The 18,415-nt window shown below is 36.5% G+C and overlaps 1 protein-coding gene across 3 annotated transcripts in view; it reads right to left on the minus strand.

Moving 5' to 3' along the window:
• Window positions 1-18,415, minus strand: part of XIRP2 (xin actin binding repeat containing 2) — a 370,218-nt gene that overhangs the window by 9,635 nt on the left and 342,168 nt on the right. For 2 of the 3 annotated variants that reach the window (XM_055291906.2, XM_063609435.1), the window contains 3 exons: window positions 13,533-13,643; window positions 12,762-12,834; window positions 11,491-11,624 (listed from right to left, as the gene is read on the minus strand). In XM_055291906.2, the coding sequence (XP_055147881.1) occupies window positions 11,491-11,624; window positions 12,762-12,834; window positions 13,533-13,643 (318 nt within the window). Of the gene's footprint in view, window positions 1-1,443; window positions 10,829-11,490; window positions 11,625-12,761; window positions 12,835-13,532; window positions 13,644-18,415 lie in introns of all 3 variants that reach the window. The other variant, XM_055291905.2, reaches the window with a different exon arrangement.

Raw genomic sequence — 18,415 nt, forward strand, 5'->3', positions numbered from 1 at the left:
AACTGGCTTTAGATTGTGGAGCTTTTTGGATTCTCGCATCACTGCTTATATAGTTTTCCTACATCTTTTCTTGCTCTTCTAAAGCACCTATGCTCACTTCCTGTGGCTTTCATGTAAATGTTAGCCTCTATGAATAATAGTGGTTCTATTACTAACCAGTGTTTGTATAGTGGTTTAAAACTAACACAGAACTTTCACTTCAGAATTGCTTTTTGTCCTCACAGTGATCCTGTGAGAATGACTAAGCTTTGGTATTAGTTATTTATAAGAGAAAATATGCTCAGGGTCCATTATACAAATAATTATATTTACTTTAGTGCCTAGATGGTCAATCTGGGCCACTGAGTGAACTCTTTTGCTTATTTGGTTCTAGTAGAGGACACATTTTTATGTTTATCACAAGTTTCTTTGTATGTTCTATGTGTTTTTGAGCTATCTTAACAGAAGCTGAGCATTTGAAATTAATTAGACAGTTTTGCTTAATTATGCCACAAGCAAGCACATTAAGAACCATATTAACCTGATAAACTAGACACATATGTTGCAAATATGATGGAGGCATAATTATTAGTTTCAGCAGTTTTTATTTTTAAGCTTGCTGTTTCTTTCCATCTGTCTAAAAGAATGGACTAAACTAATGATGCACATTAATTATATAAAGTTCTTTTATCATGAAGCCTCATTAACTGCAAGAAGTAGGGAAATGAGCTGTTCTTTGATGTCAAAAATCATGTACTAATTTCATATGATTTAAACCTCCCTCCTTCCAAATAAAATCAAAATTTTAAAATGTATTGTTTACGCTCATTTGTGAATGAGGTTGATTGAGCAGTGATTTACTTTTTAGAAAAGTGAAAAAATCAGTTATAAAAAAATGTGGCATCAGAGAAAACTAACTCTATCCAACTCAGTAGCAATAGTTGAATATATAAAAGGTCTAATTCCACACCCACACTTTTGTCAGAGATACAGATCAATAAAAATACTAAAGCACACATGAAGAACGTAAACTGTGTCTCAGACTTCTATCAGTCTGTATTGAACTCAATGCAAATATCATTTAAACCTGGCAGTTAAAAATATGTCAATATTTGGTCAAGGGATATTATTTATTATTTAGAATAATTGCATGAAATTAAATTATTGCTATACCTGTTGCTTTATCCAAAGCCTTATTTACCTTGACAAATATGTCCCAGTAATTTGTATAATAGTATTTGTTATTCTCACACAGTGCAAGTACATCATACTATATGCTTTTGTGAAAAGAACATTGTAAAAGCAAGCATATAAAGGGTATATAAGCATACATGGGAAGCTGTTAGTTTTAGGTTATATTGTTTGGTTGTTTCCACACACTCTTTTTAACTGCACATCATTTTGGCTATGGAACACATGCCTTTAAATGGTTAATCTTCTTTAACACATTGCAAGCTCATTTACCACTTATAAATGCAGATTCCTCTTGGAAGGTGGTTCTCATCTCAGTTGCAGAAGCATCTGAGGTTGCATATCCCAGGCTTTTAAAAACTCTTCCACTCTCCTGCCACGTCTTTTGAAAATTTTTTCTGACTTCTTTAGGTGAATCAGAAATATCTAAAATATGTCCAGCAATGACATCCTCATAGGTTGGTGGGGCATGCTTGAAGTCACAGCCAGATTTGCCAGCTTCTGAGCTATGTGATGAAGACGTTTTCATCTTTGACTCAACAATTTGACTCTCAAATGCATCCATGCCTGAGAAATGTTCACTTAGAGACCTTGTTTCAGAGCAGATCCTGGGCTGCTTAACAGGAATCTTTTCTTGCAGCTCTCTAGGATGTTTGCAAGAAAAGTCTGTAAAACTCGTGTTTCCTAAAGATGTTAATCCAAATTCCTCCTTACAAAATGTATGACTTTCTTGTTGTATATTATGGTTTGTTTCTCCATTTGCATAAACTCTTCTATTTGACTTTGCTTCAGAAACTGGGCCATGCTCAAATTCCCTGAACCATCTGTTTATTTCATTTTCACGGTCATTCACGAAATTTTCAGCCATTTGAACAGTTCGGTTGGCCGCTTCATATCTCTGTGTGTGCTCTGACAGGCGAGGAGGCACTTCGACCTTGCGGATGATTTCAACTGCATCATAACTTTCAGCGTCGGGCACTATGTGATCAGTGGAATTTAGTTCATCGTTATGAACATAAGTAGCCCTCTTCTCCACTTTCCTGATTTCCTCTTGAGCTTCGACAGATTCTCTGAAAGAACCACTAGCAGCATGATTTATATTTACTGGTATTGTGATTGTAGGTGGAGAGTCCCTACCACGAGTTTCTATCTTAATTTGACGACGAAGTGTTGCAGGAGACATGATGATTTCAGACCTCTTCTCTACAATTGGAACTGGGGTTACTGCTGGACATGGGATGGCCCCTTTGGATAACTTTGCAGTGGTGTCTTTGAGTCTGACAAGTTGTTCAGAGCGACTCCTGGGTGGAGAAGGGGAAGTGTTTGCTCTGTGAATTTCAGATGTTTGCGACATGGGCCTTCTTGGTGGGGGTTCAACATAACTGTCCTTTTTAGAGGACTGAGAAAGCTCGTCCTTAGTAGGGTTTTCTGTTCGTCGGGCAGTAGATTCTATTGTGATAAAAGTTGGTGACGGTGGGCGTGATTTTAAAGAGGGAGGAGGCATGTTGCTATCATTGAGTTTAATTTCCTGATGGGTTTTCACGTGACTATGAACAGTTGCTTCATGATGAGCTGCTATTTGGTGCTGTACTGTTTTCTCTTTGGCAATTTTATTTTCTTTCTGTTCACTATTTTTATTGCTGCTGACATGAACATTAGATACTTTGGATGATGTTTCATCAAGACTAGTGGGTTTATTTCCCGGTTTTCCTGTTTTGGAGGACATCATGGCTGTCTGAATTATATGTTCACAGGACACAAGCATATCTTCCGCTTGAGTTTTAATATGTGTTATTTCTTCTTTTACTTTTTCTAAATTATTCTCCATGGCAATGTGAACTGCATATTCTCTCTTTTCTTCACTTATCAGCCATCCTGGGATAGTATTTAACAGTGTCTGAAATGTTTTAAGGCCACTTTTATTTGGCTCTGCTTCAAACTGTTTTACTCTCGACAAAATCTGTTGTAGTTCTTCACGTTTTCTCAAGAATTCCACTATATTTACGGCACATTTTCCACCATCCTGCTGGGATTCTTTCACAGAGGAAAAGAAAGATTTGTTCTGTGTAATCTCTTGCTTTGAATCTTTAGTATTAGAGAAGACTTGTTTCTGTTGTATGCCCTTGACTTCGAGACATTTTTCTTCCTGCAGACTATTACGTGACTGGGGCAATTTTTTATGTTCAGCTTTACTTTCAGAGGTCTGTATTTGTGTTTGTTGAAAATTCTGAGTCTGTGAATCAAGATGTGCATCAATAACCTTTTGCTTGACGACCTTTGGTGCTGATTTATTCTTCAGATGTTCTTGTTTTCTTTCAGTTATTAATCTCTCTTCTTTTCGACCAATCATTGATGGTCCCTGATTTTTTTCTTGACTTCCGGGAAGTTTCCCTCTGTCAGATCCCCTAAATTCTCTTTGCTTCCCAGGAACTATCTTGAGCTTATCTTCATGTTTCTTCTGTATGGATTCTGTAGGCAATTGTATTGTCACTCTTTTCTCCTTCTTAGGTAACTGATAATGTCTTTCAGCCAGAGATTGCTTATGACTACATTCAGTGCTTGCTTCAGTTTTCTTGGTTTCCAGATATTGTTGTTTGGTAAAGGTTTGAACATCTATCTCAGATTGCTGTTTATGACTTTCATAGCTGTGATCTGTTTCATTTAATGTATGATCTAGAGTTGGAAGTTTGATGGTTTTAACTTTGAAATTTGGGGAAACTGGTTTGCTTTGGGGCAAGTGCAACTGCTCCAAATACTTCTTCTGTTGTGTTTGTTGGGTACTACATTCTTGGTGACTTTGTTTAATTTCGCAAGCTGATTTGGATTGCATAATGTCCCTTGAGCTTTGTAAAACTTCCTTTTTCATCTTATCTTTGTCTTCTGAGGCTGCTAAACCATGGTGGAGCCTCTTGGCAGCGACTGTTACTGGCGATGTTGTGGAGAGTTGGTTATCAGAACACACTCCTAGTATCCGAGCATTACTTTGAGAGCCTGGGCTGGGTTGAACCACGGTGCATTCTGAATCAATTCCAGATAGGGAAACCTCCTCACTGGTTTTTCGTAATGGCATTTCCTTTTCCACCTCTGTTATGTGTTGATTTTGGCTTTGAGTTTTAACAATGTTGTAGTAAGAACTCTCCTGTTTCTGTTTTTCAATTTCTTCTTTTTGTTGTCTATATTTTTCTTCAGCAATCATTAAAGGTGTCTTAAATTTTCTCATATAAGGTTTTGGACTTTGTTGTCCTGAACTCTCTGGAAATGAATGAGATTTTATAAGAGGTGCAATCTGTTTTTTCTTGGGTGCTGAAGTTCCTAGAACTGTGTGTGAGAGACAGTTTGCAGAGTCAATAGATAATTGTTTTCTTTCATCAAGACTCTTACTAATAACATTCTGCTTTGTCTCTGTGTATTCACTGCTGGTCGTCACCATTACTTTTTTCTGATCCTTTGAGGTAGTAATTTGACATTCCATATCTGACAGGGAGGTTGCCAATTCAACTTTGGGAGAAAAATCGTTCTTATTATCTTTTATATGCTTGAGAAGTTTGGGTTTGGGCAATGTGGGAGGTGGCAACACACCTGATTTTCCTGTTATGATTTTAGCCTGAGAATTCTGAGAGTTCGAGGCTTCTTTTTGGGAATATTGTTGCATGAGGGCTCCACTGTGCTTTTCCGGAGCAGAGGAGGAAAGGAGATGTGCTGGTTTTTGAGATGAAGTTGGAGGAGGAGGAGGCGGCAGAAACATCGATGGACTTTCTCTTTCAGATTTCTCATCTACTGGAGGTGGAGGAAGAGGGAGGCCTGGAAAACTTTCAAATTCAGCGTTTATCTTCTCTGTGGACAGTGAGGGAAGACACCCATTTTTTTCAGGAAACATCATTAAAGGAGGTGGAGGAGGAAGAGGAAATTCAATTTCAGATGATGCATTAGAAGGTGGTGGAGGAGGTGGAGATGGAGGTGGAAGGGGGAACTCACTTTCTTTTACATTATTCTCAGGGTTAAAGTTGATTGGATTCAAGGACCTTTCCATTGCCATTTTTAAGTCTGTGGAAGTATTTGTTTTCATTAGAAAGTCCTGGCTTTTCAAGTGAACATCAGTCTCCTGCTTTTTGTTGGTTGCCTTAAATGTATTGTGACTTTTTTCAGAGACTTTCACTTCCGTTACATTGGATGTGTCTTGCTCTACAGGCAAAGGCTGCCACATTGGCTGAAGGTTTATATTCTTTTTCTTTATGTCCTTATTAGAATATTTTGTTTCTTGCTTTAACAAAGTTTGCTTCTGAAAGTCCCCTGAAAGGTCGTAAGTTCCTCCAACCGGCATGCTGACTGGATGCTGGGTGGGACTGGGCTTGCAGCTTTGTGTATCAGTTAATATTTTAATATTTTTGGTCTTTTTAGGACTCTTTATATGAAAACCCTCCGTTTTCTGGTGGTCATTTCTCAGTTCATATGTCTGCTGCTTTCCAACAGTTTTATCAGCAGATTGGATGGAATTAAAGACATCATCCTTCTTCAGCTCTCTCACTGCCCCGTCTGATTCTTTAGTTGTTAGATTATTCTTAACTGACACAGTTGAAGTTAATTGTCTGCTCATATATTCATCTCTAAGATGCTGTTCTCCTGTGATATCAGTCCAGACACCCATTTTGTCTCCTGATTCCAAAACATTTTTAATAGATTTACGGTGTGAATTAGATAGTCTTCTAAGGCTTTTCTCCAGAGCATCATTGCTTTGTTCACGATCTATGACAATCTTTACAGTGCCTCTGGGGGCTTTTGGATGATTAACCTCAGTTCTTTCTTCTACTAAATTGCCATGACAAGATTTCCCCATAGTTTGACTGAGAGTATCTGCTGCCCCTTGCCACTTGGCTGCTGGCTCAAATGGTCCTGGCTTTGGCTGAAGAAGACTATTTTTGTTCCTCTGGACAGCAACCTGATGAATATCTGTTTTCTGCTCTCCTGAGGATCCTGCCATCACAGCTTGAGCATCTTTTTTGATTACACCTTCTTTACGTACCTCTTTGAAACTTCTTTGTGCTTCTTTCAAAGACCTTAGTGATGTTTCCAGGTCATCTTTGAGAAGCTCCTTTTTCAGAATTTCTGTCTTTGTATTTGTAGCTTTTTCAAGGCATTCAATAGCTTTCTCAATATCACCAGGGATGGCATCAGGCTGTTTAGATTCTTTCCATCGATGGCTTGATTCTTTAACTGACTTGAGTGTGGCTAGCATGTTACCTTTTATAATTTCTTCTGTTTTGGTCACTGTTTTCTGATTTACAGCCTGGCTGAGGGAATTGAGGGTTGATGTCAAATCACCTTTTATAATCTCTTCTTTGGGTATCTTACCAAATGTACTCTGAGGTTCGGTCATAAAAACCTTAACTGTGTTATGCACATCTCCAGGGATGATGTCAGTTTCAGTAACAGTACGTTCAACCAGAGACTGCCTTTTCTTCAGTAACAGTTTTGTACCTTCAACATCACCACCAATGATTTCTTTCTCTCCTTCTTGTTTCTTAGCTATCAGTGTTTCATTTGACTCTGTGTGGAGTTGTTTCAGATAATCCAAAGCTCCAGCTTCTATGCAGGTTGTGAAAAACTGAACATTTCCTCTTTCAGAGGCATCAATTTTAGCCCTTTCAGATATTTTATTGTTTGATGTGGAAGACAATAAATTATGAATGGTACGGCTGACATCACCCCCTATTATTTCTTCACGCTCAATTGTGTCACCATCATTTTCATGAAGAAGACAATAGATAGTCATGTTAATATCTCCTTTTTCATCTTCCTGAATTAAGATGCCTTTCTTCACAGATCTTTCCTCAGAGAACAGGTTTTTTATTGCTTGTTGTACATCACCTTTCACTATCTCTTCTTTTTCAGCATGAAATTCAGTTGATCTGTTTAATAATTGAGTTTTAGTCAAATTAACATTTCCCTTCTCTTCTTCCCTAACCAAAATCTCTCTTTTAGTACAGTCCCTTTTGGAAAGTAGGTTCATCATTATATTTCTGAGATCAGCCCTGATAATTTCTTCTTTCTGTATCTCAGGAGATGCTTGGTTCATTAGCTTGTATTTTGCCATTCGAACATCCCCAACTTCATCAGCTTCAATGATGATTCCAGGAGCCTGGATAACTTTTTGAGAGTAGAGATCTTCTAAGGTTTCTTTAATGCTCTTGCCAATAATTTCTATCTTTTCTACTCTAGTTTCATTAAATTCATGAAGTGGTGTTGTTTCAAAGAGCCATGTAGTTGTTTTGACATCAGAAGGAGGGGGTTGCTCCTTGGTCATTTTTGTGATACCTTTATGTGCTTCCATAATAGAATCGAAAGTTTGATTTTCAAAAAGCCACACAGCCTGCTTAACATCACCTTTCTGCACATCTTCCTGAGTGACTGTCTTGATATTTTCGTATTCTAACCCTTCTCCTCTCAGTTCACCCATAGTGTGGGTTTCAAATAGCCAAGTAGATGTTTTAACATTGCCCTTTTGTATTTCATTGACGCTTACTGTTCGTATATAGTTATTCTTATCACAATTTTCAGACTCAAAGAATTGTTTACTTGTCTTTACATTGCCACCTTGTATATGGTCAATACTGGGCATAATATTATGTGATTCTTCAGAAATCTGATCCAGTGGCTGAGTTTCAAATCTGTATCTGACAGAACTAACATCTCCCTTCTGAATGTCTTCTTGTGTGACAGATTTAATAACATACACAGTTTCTGATTTATTAATAGAGTCTAATGGCTTTGTTTCAAAAAGCCACCTTGTTCCTCGCACATCTCCATGAATGACCTCTTCTTTTTTAACTGTGGTCACTTCATGATAGGATCCTTCTCGGTCTTGAATTGCATACAGCGGCTGGGTTTCAAAGAGCATTCTGTAGCTTTTTACATCACCCTGTATTACTTCTTCAGTAATTGTTTTCTTGGTGCTGATATAGTCAGATTCTTCTTTAATCTCATCTAAAGAAAAAGTCTCAAAAATAAAGCACCCCTTTCTTACATCCCCACCTTGTATGTCTGTCACCGTCTTAACACATTCATCACCTTCTTGGCTTTCTTTTATCTTATCAATTGGTTGGTTTTCAAAAAGCCACCTACAATTTAAAACATTGCCTTTCTGAATATCTTCAGTTTTTAAGGTTTTGATCTTTTTCAAAACTTCCTCTGAACAGGAACTTATAGAATCTAAGGACTGATTTTCAAATTTATACCTCATGCTGGAAACATCTCCAGCTTGTATATCCATTTCAACAGGCTTGATTTCCTTCACTTCTTCTCCTTGTATGCTGTCCAAATTTTCTGTCTCAAAAAGAAAACATGCTGTACGAACATCCCCACCTTGGATCTCCTCCTGTTTTACAGTTTGCAATTTGACTGTTGTTCCAGAGTCATCTTTTATGGTATCAAGTGGCTGAGTTTCAAAGAGCCAAGTACAGGTTCTGACATCTCCCTTATGAATTTCTTCACTGCTGGTCATTAACGAAACTTTTTCATAAAGAGACTCCATTGGCTGGGTCTCAAAAAGCCATTTACAGGTTTTGACATCCCCTTTAACAATATCTCTAGTTTGTTCAGTTTTACTTTCTGTTTCTCCCACATCACTAAAATATTTAATTGAATCAAGAGGTTGGGTTTCAAACAACCATTTGGCAGATTTCACATTTCCAGTCTGTATTTCTTGGGCAGATATTCCTCTAATTATTTGAAATTTATGAAGGCTTTCATCAAATTGGTCAATGGGCCTTGTTTCAAAAAGCCACCTACAGCTTCTTACATCGCCTCTTACGATTTCTTCTTGCTGGACTGTCTTTACTTGATGGTATTTTCCAAGCGGATCTTGAATGGCATAGAGTGGTGTTGTCTCAAAGAGAGATTTATTTAACTCTACAGCACCTCTTGTGACCCCTTCCACCTCTATTTTATGTGATGCATCAAATTTAATTAAATTGTTTGATTCAAAGATATGTGTGTAATTCTTCACATCTCCTCTGTCAACTTCTTCAAGTTTCACTGTTCGCGTGTACTCCTTTTTATCTTTTCTAATGTCTTCCAGAGGTTGGGTTTCAAAAATCCATTTTTGATGCCTAACATCCCCTTTTTCCTCTTCAGAGGCAGTGATTTTTTGAAGCTTTCCTATATCAGGACTGTCTTTTAATGCCTCAATTGGAAGTGTTTCAAATAGATGCTTAGTAGTTTGTACATCACCCCCTATTATCTCCTCACGTTGTAGAGGATCTGCATCAGGAACTTCTTTTAGAATGTCTAATGGCTGTGTTTCAAACATCCAACACTTTCTGGAGACATCTGTACCTATTATTTTTTCCTTTTCAATGATGACCTCTTCTGACTCTTTGATTTTCTCCAAAGGTTGGGTTTCAAATAACCACTTTGCCTTACTCACCCCACCTTTGACATTTTCTTCCATGGATATTCCTCGGACAACTTTAATTTCTGTGATATCTTTGTTAATTGTGTCCAACGGCTGTGTTTCAAACATCCACCGTGCTGTTCTTACATCTCCCTTTTCAACATCTTCCCTGTGAACAGTTTTAATTTCCAGCATTTGGCCCGAACCATCTCTGATAACATATAATGGTTGAGTTTCGAAACATTTTATACTTCTCTTAACATTTCCCTTAATTTCTTTGAGCTCAGACCTAAGCTGCAGTAAGTGAACCTCATCCACTGAATGAAGCTGTCCAAGTTGATCTAGATGTTGAGTTTCAAACATGTATCTCACAGTCTTGACATCCCCGCCAGTTATGTCCTTACTGATAGTTACCACTGATTCTTCTTGACTTTGATGCATTTTATTCATTGAGTCCAGTGGCCTTGTTTCAAACATCCACCGAGCTGTGCAGACATCTCCTCTGGCTAGCTCAGGAATTTTCTCTGCATTTTCTACAGTGTTAGAAGAATGAGCCCCAAGTGTGTCGATGGGTTGGGTTTCAAACATCCATGTGGTATATTTCACATCGCCACCAGCAATGATTTCTTGATCAGCAATGCCCCTGGAAATGTCACCTTCATCAGGAGAGCCATTGTTAATGGAATCCAATGGTTGATTCTCAAAGATCCATCTAATGGACTGCACCTCTCCCTTCAGAATTTCATCCCATTCCAAGTATTCTCTTTCTGAGTTCAGATCTTTTTGAGAACTGTCATTTGTGTTTTCAAAAACATACCGGGCTTGTTGCACATCTGCTGAGACTGAACTCCCTGAGTTCATTTGGCTAGAAACAATCTCAGAAACCTCACTGATATAATCTTTTTCTAAGTTTTTTCTTAACTCAGGATGGATGTGTTTATATAAACGGTTTAATTCATACAAATTTCTTTGCTTGGAATATACATCTTTGGGCACTGGTAGTCTTCTACGAGGACTGGGCAGTTCAGGGGACTGGGAAAATGCTGTCACATCTACTGAAGTTTGAAGTACGTCAGGTGGGGGAGGAGGAAATTCTTCTGTCATTCCTGAAGAAGTAGCATTAATTTGTGCCAGAGTTGAGGAAGTGACACTGTGATCACTACATCTTGTAGTTGATGTTTCCTGCCTCTGGCTGGTTGAAATGCAAGAAGTGGAAGAGGTACTCACAACTGATGATGGCTTTAAAGTCTCTTCATATTCACTTTCAATCTTTAGGGGAGAGAAAATCAAATCTTATAACGGTGAGTGTAGTGGCAGAGGCTTCCTAGGCACTGCCCTTCATTGGTCTGTAACCTGGACCCTCCTATGATATCTCCATTGGGAACAATATGTGATATACTCATTTAAAGACCAACTTAGGAATAATAGTCAATATTTGTCACTATCTGTCCTATAATCCATTTTTACTTGTAAAGTTATATTTGCTATTCAATGCAACAAGTACTCAATATTTTAAAATTTACACATAATCGTGATTTTTTTTCCCTTTACTTAATGTGGTATGCAGAGTAATCTAGAGGGAAACAGTAAAAGTCTTAAAGTACTTTTGAGGGTTTTTTCATTTTCCTTGGAATTTAAAACAGAACAGAGTAAGCATCTGGCATTTAAAATTTATTTAATTACTTTAATGTTAATTATTAGACTTTAGAACATATATAATTTTTTCTTCCCTTATTTTCCACTAGTGAGAAAAGTTTTTACTCTACCTCCTTTTGCATGCAGGTCAATATTCTCCTTATAGAACTGAATAAATGCTAGTTCAGAATTTTTTTTGTTGAAAAGCCACCTCAAATATTCAATAATTTGAAAATGTTATACATTTAAGCTTGGTCTTACACTTAATATGTTTCTGTGTAAAGAAATGACTTTACCTTAATCTGCTTGGCTGGGGTTGTCATCTCTTTGTCAGAATAAAGGATCTTTTCCTGGGCAGACTTTTCAAACTGCTCTTTTAACAACTTAGTCGAAACCTTTGGAATCTCTTCATCCTCAGGTGTATCAATGACTACAAACAGAAAAACACACCAGGGATACTATGTAATTACTAAAAATTATGTTTAAGAAGAAATTATTGCTGGGCATGGTGGCTCATGCCTGTAATCCCAATACTTTGGGAGACTGAGGTGCGAAGATTACTTGAGCCCAAGGGTGTGAGACCAGCCTGGGCAACATAGCCAGACACTGTCTCTACAGAAATTAACAAAGATAAAATTATAACGCTATGGGAAACTTCTCACAGTGCACATTAAGTAAAAAGATTCAAGGTACAAGCATACATATGGCATTATTTCATTATGTAATTTAGGAATATAGGAAGAACTATAGTAAGACAATACAGGAAGAAAAATGTTGGTTATCTCTGGATTTTCCAAATTTTCTATAAGTATGTTCTACTTTTATGCTCAGGAAAAAATAATAAAATGTATAAAACAAGAAAAGGAAGAAAAATGTTGGTTACCTCTGGATTTTCCAAATTTTCTACAAGTATATTCTACTTTTATGCTCACGAAAAAATAATAAAATGTATAAAACAAGAAAAGGAATTTCAGAAGACCTACTTCCTTAAGCAACAAAACCAAAATAAAGATATAGTCATGTAATCAAGTAAAGTTTTGGTCACAGTTGGCTTAAATGTTTTTTTTTAGCTCTTCAGGGTAGCAAAACCCATTCCATTTTTACAGACAAGGCAAACTATGTCCAGTCTTGTGCAAACTTGCAGAAATTTGGCTGTAGTCTAATCTCATATCTACAGGTTGGAGAGCTGGACTTAATAGTACTTAAATCTGTTATTAAAATTAATTCAGTCTAGATAACAACTCTATTCTCAGGGAGCTTGATAAACATCAAGTTTTACTGTAGGTCCCTGAGGCAAAAAGGAATTCAGAGGTGGTTAGCTTTAGGGTTTAGAATGGATATATCACAGGACTGATGGCCAATAAACTATTTTAGAAACTTATTGCACCTATGACCACAGGCAAAATCTAATTATTTGTAGAAATACTACTCAGCTCTCCCTGGAACCATGAGTCATAGTTACTAAAGTTACTCAGAGGGGAGGATTGTGCTTTGGAAGTCATCCGTTCAAAACCAAACACATCAATAGGAGAACGGAGTAATGGAACGAATAATACCAGACTCTTACCTGTTTCTTGAACATATTGATGAAACTGAGATGCTTGGTTTATTTCCTCGGTGTGCTTTTCAAGATGAGAGACCTGTATTTAAAGATAATTTGAAAATAAATTGTTTATAAGAAGTCAATTATTTTAGTACTACAAATAATACTCTTCATTTTACAGTGATTTTCACCCAAGACTTTAGTGTCCATTGAGAGATGCTAATTAAGCTGCTATCATTTATTTTAATAGATAGATTCGCTTATAAAAGAATATATTTGAATTGACATCCAAAGAGCAATCATACTTTTATAGGGTGCCTATTTTACATTTATTTATTGATTTATTGAGAAGGAGTCTCACACTGTCACCCGGGCTGGAGTGCAACGGCGCGAACTCGGCTCACTGCAACCTCCGCCCCCCGGGTTCATGTGATTCTCCTGCCTCAGCCTCCTGAGTAGCTGGAATTACAGGCACATACCAGCATACTTGGCTAAGTTTTTTTGTATTTTTAGTAGAGACAGGGTTTCACCATGTTGGCCACACTGCTCTAGAACACCTGACCTCATGATCTGCCTGCCTCGGCATCCCAAAGTGTTGGGATTACAGGTGTAAGCCACTGCGCCTGACCCTATTTTACTTTTAAAAGAATTCCAACTTGAAAGTGGAGAAAGAAACACTGATAGGTATTGATACTAGATACATGAGTGACAATAAATGCAAATGCTTACAACAAAGTCATAATTTCCATACAGTCCTGGAAACTGTTTGAAAGTACTGCCTTTCTAAATAATTACCATTTCTGTTCCATGAACATCAATTTTCTGTACTTTGGACCCTTCTTCTTCATTTCTTGCCATTTCCTGGCCGCTTCTTGAAGTGCCAACCTGGCTGCTATGAATTGCCTCCTGAAAGCAAACAGACAGACAGACAATGCCTTAAGAAAAGTAAAAATTTTAACTTTTTTTATTTGTGCAATTTCAGTGACAATTTCTGAAAAAAAATGAGATTCTTTAGTATATTAGTTTTCTTGGCTGCTATAACAGATTACCACAAGTTTAGTGGCTTAAAATGGCATAACCTTAGGATCTTATACTTCTATAGGTCAGAAGCCCTGAATGAGTCTTCCTGGGTGTCGGCAGGTATCAGAAAGTGTGCATTCTGTTCTGCAGGCTGGAGGGGACAATCGATTCCCTTGCCTTTTGCAGCTTCTAGAGGCTGCCCACTTTCCTGGGCTAACAGCCCTTGCCTCTATCAGACTGAGAACTTCTCATACTTCCATCTATCTGATACTGTCTTTCACTTTTAAGGACCCTTATGATTACTTTGGACCAACCTAGATAAGCAAATATTATTTCATTGTCATAAACTCGTCTAATTGGCAGCCTTAATTCCATCTACAACTTAATTCTCCTTTGCCATGTAATTTAGTGTATTCACAAATTCTGGGGATTGGGACATAGTTATATCTGGAGACCATTATTCTGCCTGCTACCCTTAGCAAGCAGAAGTGTTAATGATGTCTTACCCAGTATGAGAAAGATGAGCCTGAAAAAATATATATGTATTTTTTGTTGTTGTTTACAAGCCACATTTTTATGTTACAAAAAGACCTACTAGTCTTCAAATTGGCCATCCAGTATGATGACATATCCAGAGTTCAGTTGAAGAATATAACCATTAAATGTAACCAATATAAATTATTATGCTGGTTTATGTCTCCTATCTTCACATGTGGAACTACTCTTAATTTTGGTTAAGTTAGAACAGTTGAACCTGAATGAATTGCAAACTTGGAGCTCCTATTAATTTTGGTGATCCAGTCCTGCTTTTATAATTCTGACAAGTATATGATTGATCGATTGATTGATATGATGAAGCAGTTAGCATACTGCTAAAAATCTTAACATCCAAAAATAAGGATACAGACAGATGACTCTTTACAATAACATGTTTTTGAATGTGCCTGAAGGTGGGACTTCACTTTTATCTTGATATCCAAATGAATAATAAATACTATTTTTGAGATTTGACTTTTAAAAATTTGTCTTAGAATAGAATAGTCAAGTGAGCAAGGGTATATTATCATTATTAATTAAAATAGTATACTAAAACGTTTTTTGCTATAAGTTAAAAAACTTTATACTAGCAAATCCCAATATCTTAAACTAATAATTAGTATAAAATTAATGCCAGTAGATGTATGAGACTTTTTCCCTCAAGGGTATTTGGTATACAGAGTTTAAAATCTCATCAACCAAGGAGCAGTTAGTCATGTAGTTAGAGATGTTATAGTAAAATCTGATCTTATGCTTTTCTAGGAAGGAGAATTAAGAAAAAAAAGTTGAGGCCTTCCTAGCAGTCCTACAAAAAACCAAAGACAAAATATGGACTTACACTTTTAAATGTAGATTGTATCTCGTTAAATTGAAGACCATTGTAATTTTTTTTCCAAGCAGAATGCTTCCTAGGCGTAGTTAATAATCCACATATTTCAAATGATATTTGATAACATGTTTAACACACAGTTTGTGCTAAGGAAAAGTTTACATAACGAATAAGTGAGGAATGCATACATGAATAAGATAGCAAACTTTCATTGATACATTAATTCTATTCAAACACCTACTTGCGAGGAATGTTCTCAAAACTGAGATTAGAACAGTGAACAAAGTGCTTTAGTTTCTTGAGAAGGAGCATAGAAAATGAATAATCCACACTCATTCCTTCAAGTTCAAAGAATCAGAATTCCATATAAAAAGATGCCTTGCATAATCAAGTTTTATTTGAGGCTACCAATAGTATTATGCTGGAGAGAGCAATAACAATCATTGATAACTGCAGATATAAAAAAAATGCATGGGCACTAATAACAGCTCTTTACATCTGTGACAAGTCTTTCCATCTATTAGGCATATAATGGGAATATTCTATGGCTTTCTGATGCACACACTGAGAAATAGGAAGTACCAATTAAACAGACAGTGAAGTAGCAAAGGAGAATGTGCACCTGATCAGAACCGAGGTCCCTATAAGGGGCACCGTGATCATTTCTATAGAATCATGTCTCCGCCTAGAGGCCTACATGTCCGCTGAGCCCTGGGGATGTGCTTTATTTGGCCCACACAGTGATTTTAAAGTTTCGAATTAGGTAACATCTACAAAAATAAAAAATTCTTTCTGCTTTTAAAAACTCTGAAGACATGGTAACACTGTGTTCATATTCTAACATGGCAGAGTCTGGCTTTTAGTTGGGCATATACCTTTTCGTTGGCCACCATCACTATCATTTGCTAATATTTAAGAGCAAGATGACTTAAAAAAAAAAGCAACAAGACTTGTCTGGTACCCATGGAAATTTGAGTTTCAGATACCTGCCACCAATCCGAAAGAGTAGAGTTAGTGACATAAATCTCTGTGTTGAGAAAAATGCAAAATATTTGGAATAGGAAAACTGTAAATAAATGTAATTTTGACATATATTTTAAAAGTTATTTTCTGGGACAAACACTTATAGTTAATGTGTATCTACTTGAGTAAAAACAATCTATGCCTATCATCTGTAAATATATTTTCTTGTAGGAGATGACACAAAATAAACAGTACAAATGTACATAATTTTGTTTAAAGTCGTAAGTTTCTACTTCAGCATTTATGTGCTATTTCCAAATAGAACTGTAATTGCCACACTAGTTTGGTATGTTAGCATCAATGCATCAATTTTACTGCCCCCTGGTTGCTGTAACTTACATAAAATATTCCTTAAAATATCCCAAGCTTTTGTTTCTACCATTTACTGTTTCATATTTTGCAACTAGTTTAGTTTGGATTTAAAATCTGACTTTCTAATTGTTGGTGTCTATAGAGCATAGGGTTAGGTAGAAAGCTGGATCATCGTAATGCTCAGGCAGAAATCAAATTAAATAAAATGCTATAAACAACTCTGGTCGGGTCACCATGCATAAATTCACACCAATAATTCATAAAATCGGTTGCTGAAAATTAAATTTAAATATAGACCAGTCTGCAAGAGACAAATGCTATTTTGTTCACAGGTCAATTAACCAGTAGTCAGGAATGGGAGATTAGTCCTAACTGTCTCCTTTACTAGGTATGTTGTAATCTTGGGAAAATCATGAAATCACACTTAAACTCAGGTCTTTCATCTCATGAGGCATTAAAGGAAAGAAAAAGAGATAATCTATATGCTCTAACTTTGAAATCTAAAAAAGAAAATGCAGTACAACAGCAAGACAATCCTATGGTGTTTGCATAGCTCACATCAGTCTGATGTCAGCTTATGTATAACCAACTACATCACAAAAATCTATTGTTGATATGCACATCTTCTAAGGAGATTTCTCCTGCACAGGAAGCAGTTCGTATCCTGCCTATTCAACTTTTCATTCTTATATAATTATAGGGAAAGACATTGTAAATTTCCCAATAAAATTGCAAACTCATTCTAGTGCAGTGAGTAAGGAAAAAGGACAGGCTTTAAAAAAACTTTTTTTTTTATGGCGACTCACTATTATTGTGATTCTTGGAAGTATATCCAATAGAAAAACACATGGGGAAAGATTGGCAGAATAGTAGATGGTAACTGTCTCACTAGAGTGGAAAAAACAGAAGTTCATGTTCAATGCCAGTAATACGGCATTTTTACTAATCTCATTTCTAATAAAACTAGAAAAAGTTATGATATGTTAATATTATTTCCATCTTTGTCAAACAGACATAAACAATACCAAAAAGAGGCTGTTTATCTGAGCAAAAATGTCAGTGGATTCAAGCTTTGAAAGAATAATCAGTTCATTTTTTCTTTTAGGTGACGAGCATAACAATTTGTGGGTGACCATTGTGTTTGTCTGGATTTAGATATATTAAAATTCAAACACTGAATTTTTTCCTTTTGCCCTGAGGTTTCTCTTTTTATTTTTATTAATTTTCTCTTAAAAATTACAATATGCAACTTGACATCTCTAAGGTGTGAGCTTTATGTAAAGGCTTTTCCACATTCATCATACCCTCTTAAAGACTTAGCTCAAAAATTACTTTCTTTTTGAAACCTTTCCTGACTTCTATACGGGGTGCACTATTCTTGCTTTTTCTATTCCTGTGATATGAGCACACATCTGTATTATCTACCTATCACATTTCATAGTCGTCATTTGCTAATATGATCCTCTCCTTTAACCGAACTGTATCTATCACATGCATCCTCAAATCCCAATGATTAGCTTCCAGGCACACAGTAGATATCCAATAAAATGTCAAGGAGTAAATACATGGGCAAATACAGTAGTCACTTTTTTTAGTAGTGTGAAAATTTTATACTTTTTAATCTGCTTTCAAAATTGAGATTCCAAATTCTTCCACGTAAACTAATTTTTTTGTTGTTGTCATTTTGGTTGGTCATCCCTTTGACACTAGCAATAATATATCAATCGCTTCACAAAGTGCACTCAGAAAGAGGAGTCTCTTCACAGATGTTCATAGATGTGATCAGAACATCTATGGAAAAATATGTGCAGTGCTGTGATACTGTAAAGGGTAGCTGACACCATCAGAGCGAGGAGAAGTCTGTACCAAGAAAGCAATAAATACACTAGAAGCCCGGATCCCACCATTATGCAATATATCCATGTAACAAACATGCACATGTACCCTCCCGAAACTA

This window comes from Symphalangus syndactylus, chromosome 9 (assembly GCF_028878055.3).
Source record: "Symphalangus syndactylus isolate Jambi chromosome 9, NHGRI_mSymSyn1-v2.1_pri, whole genome shotgun sequence".
NCBI lineage: Eukaryota > Metazoa > Chordata > Mammalia > Primates > Hylobatidae > Symphalangus > Symphalangus syndactylus.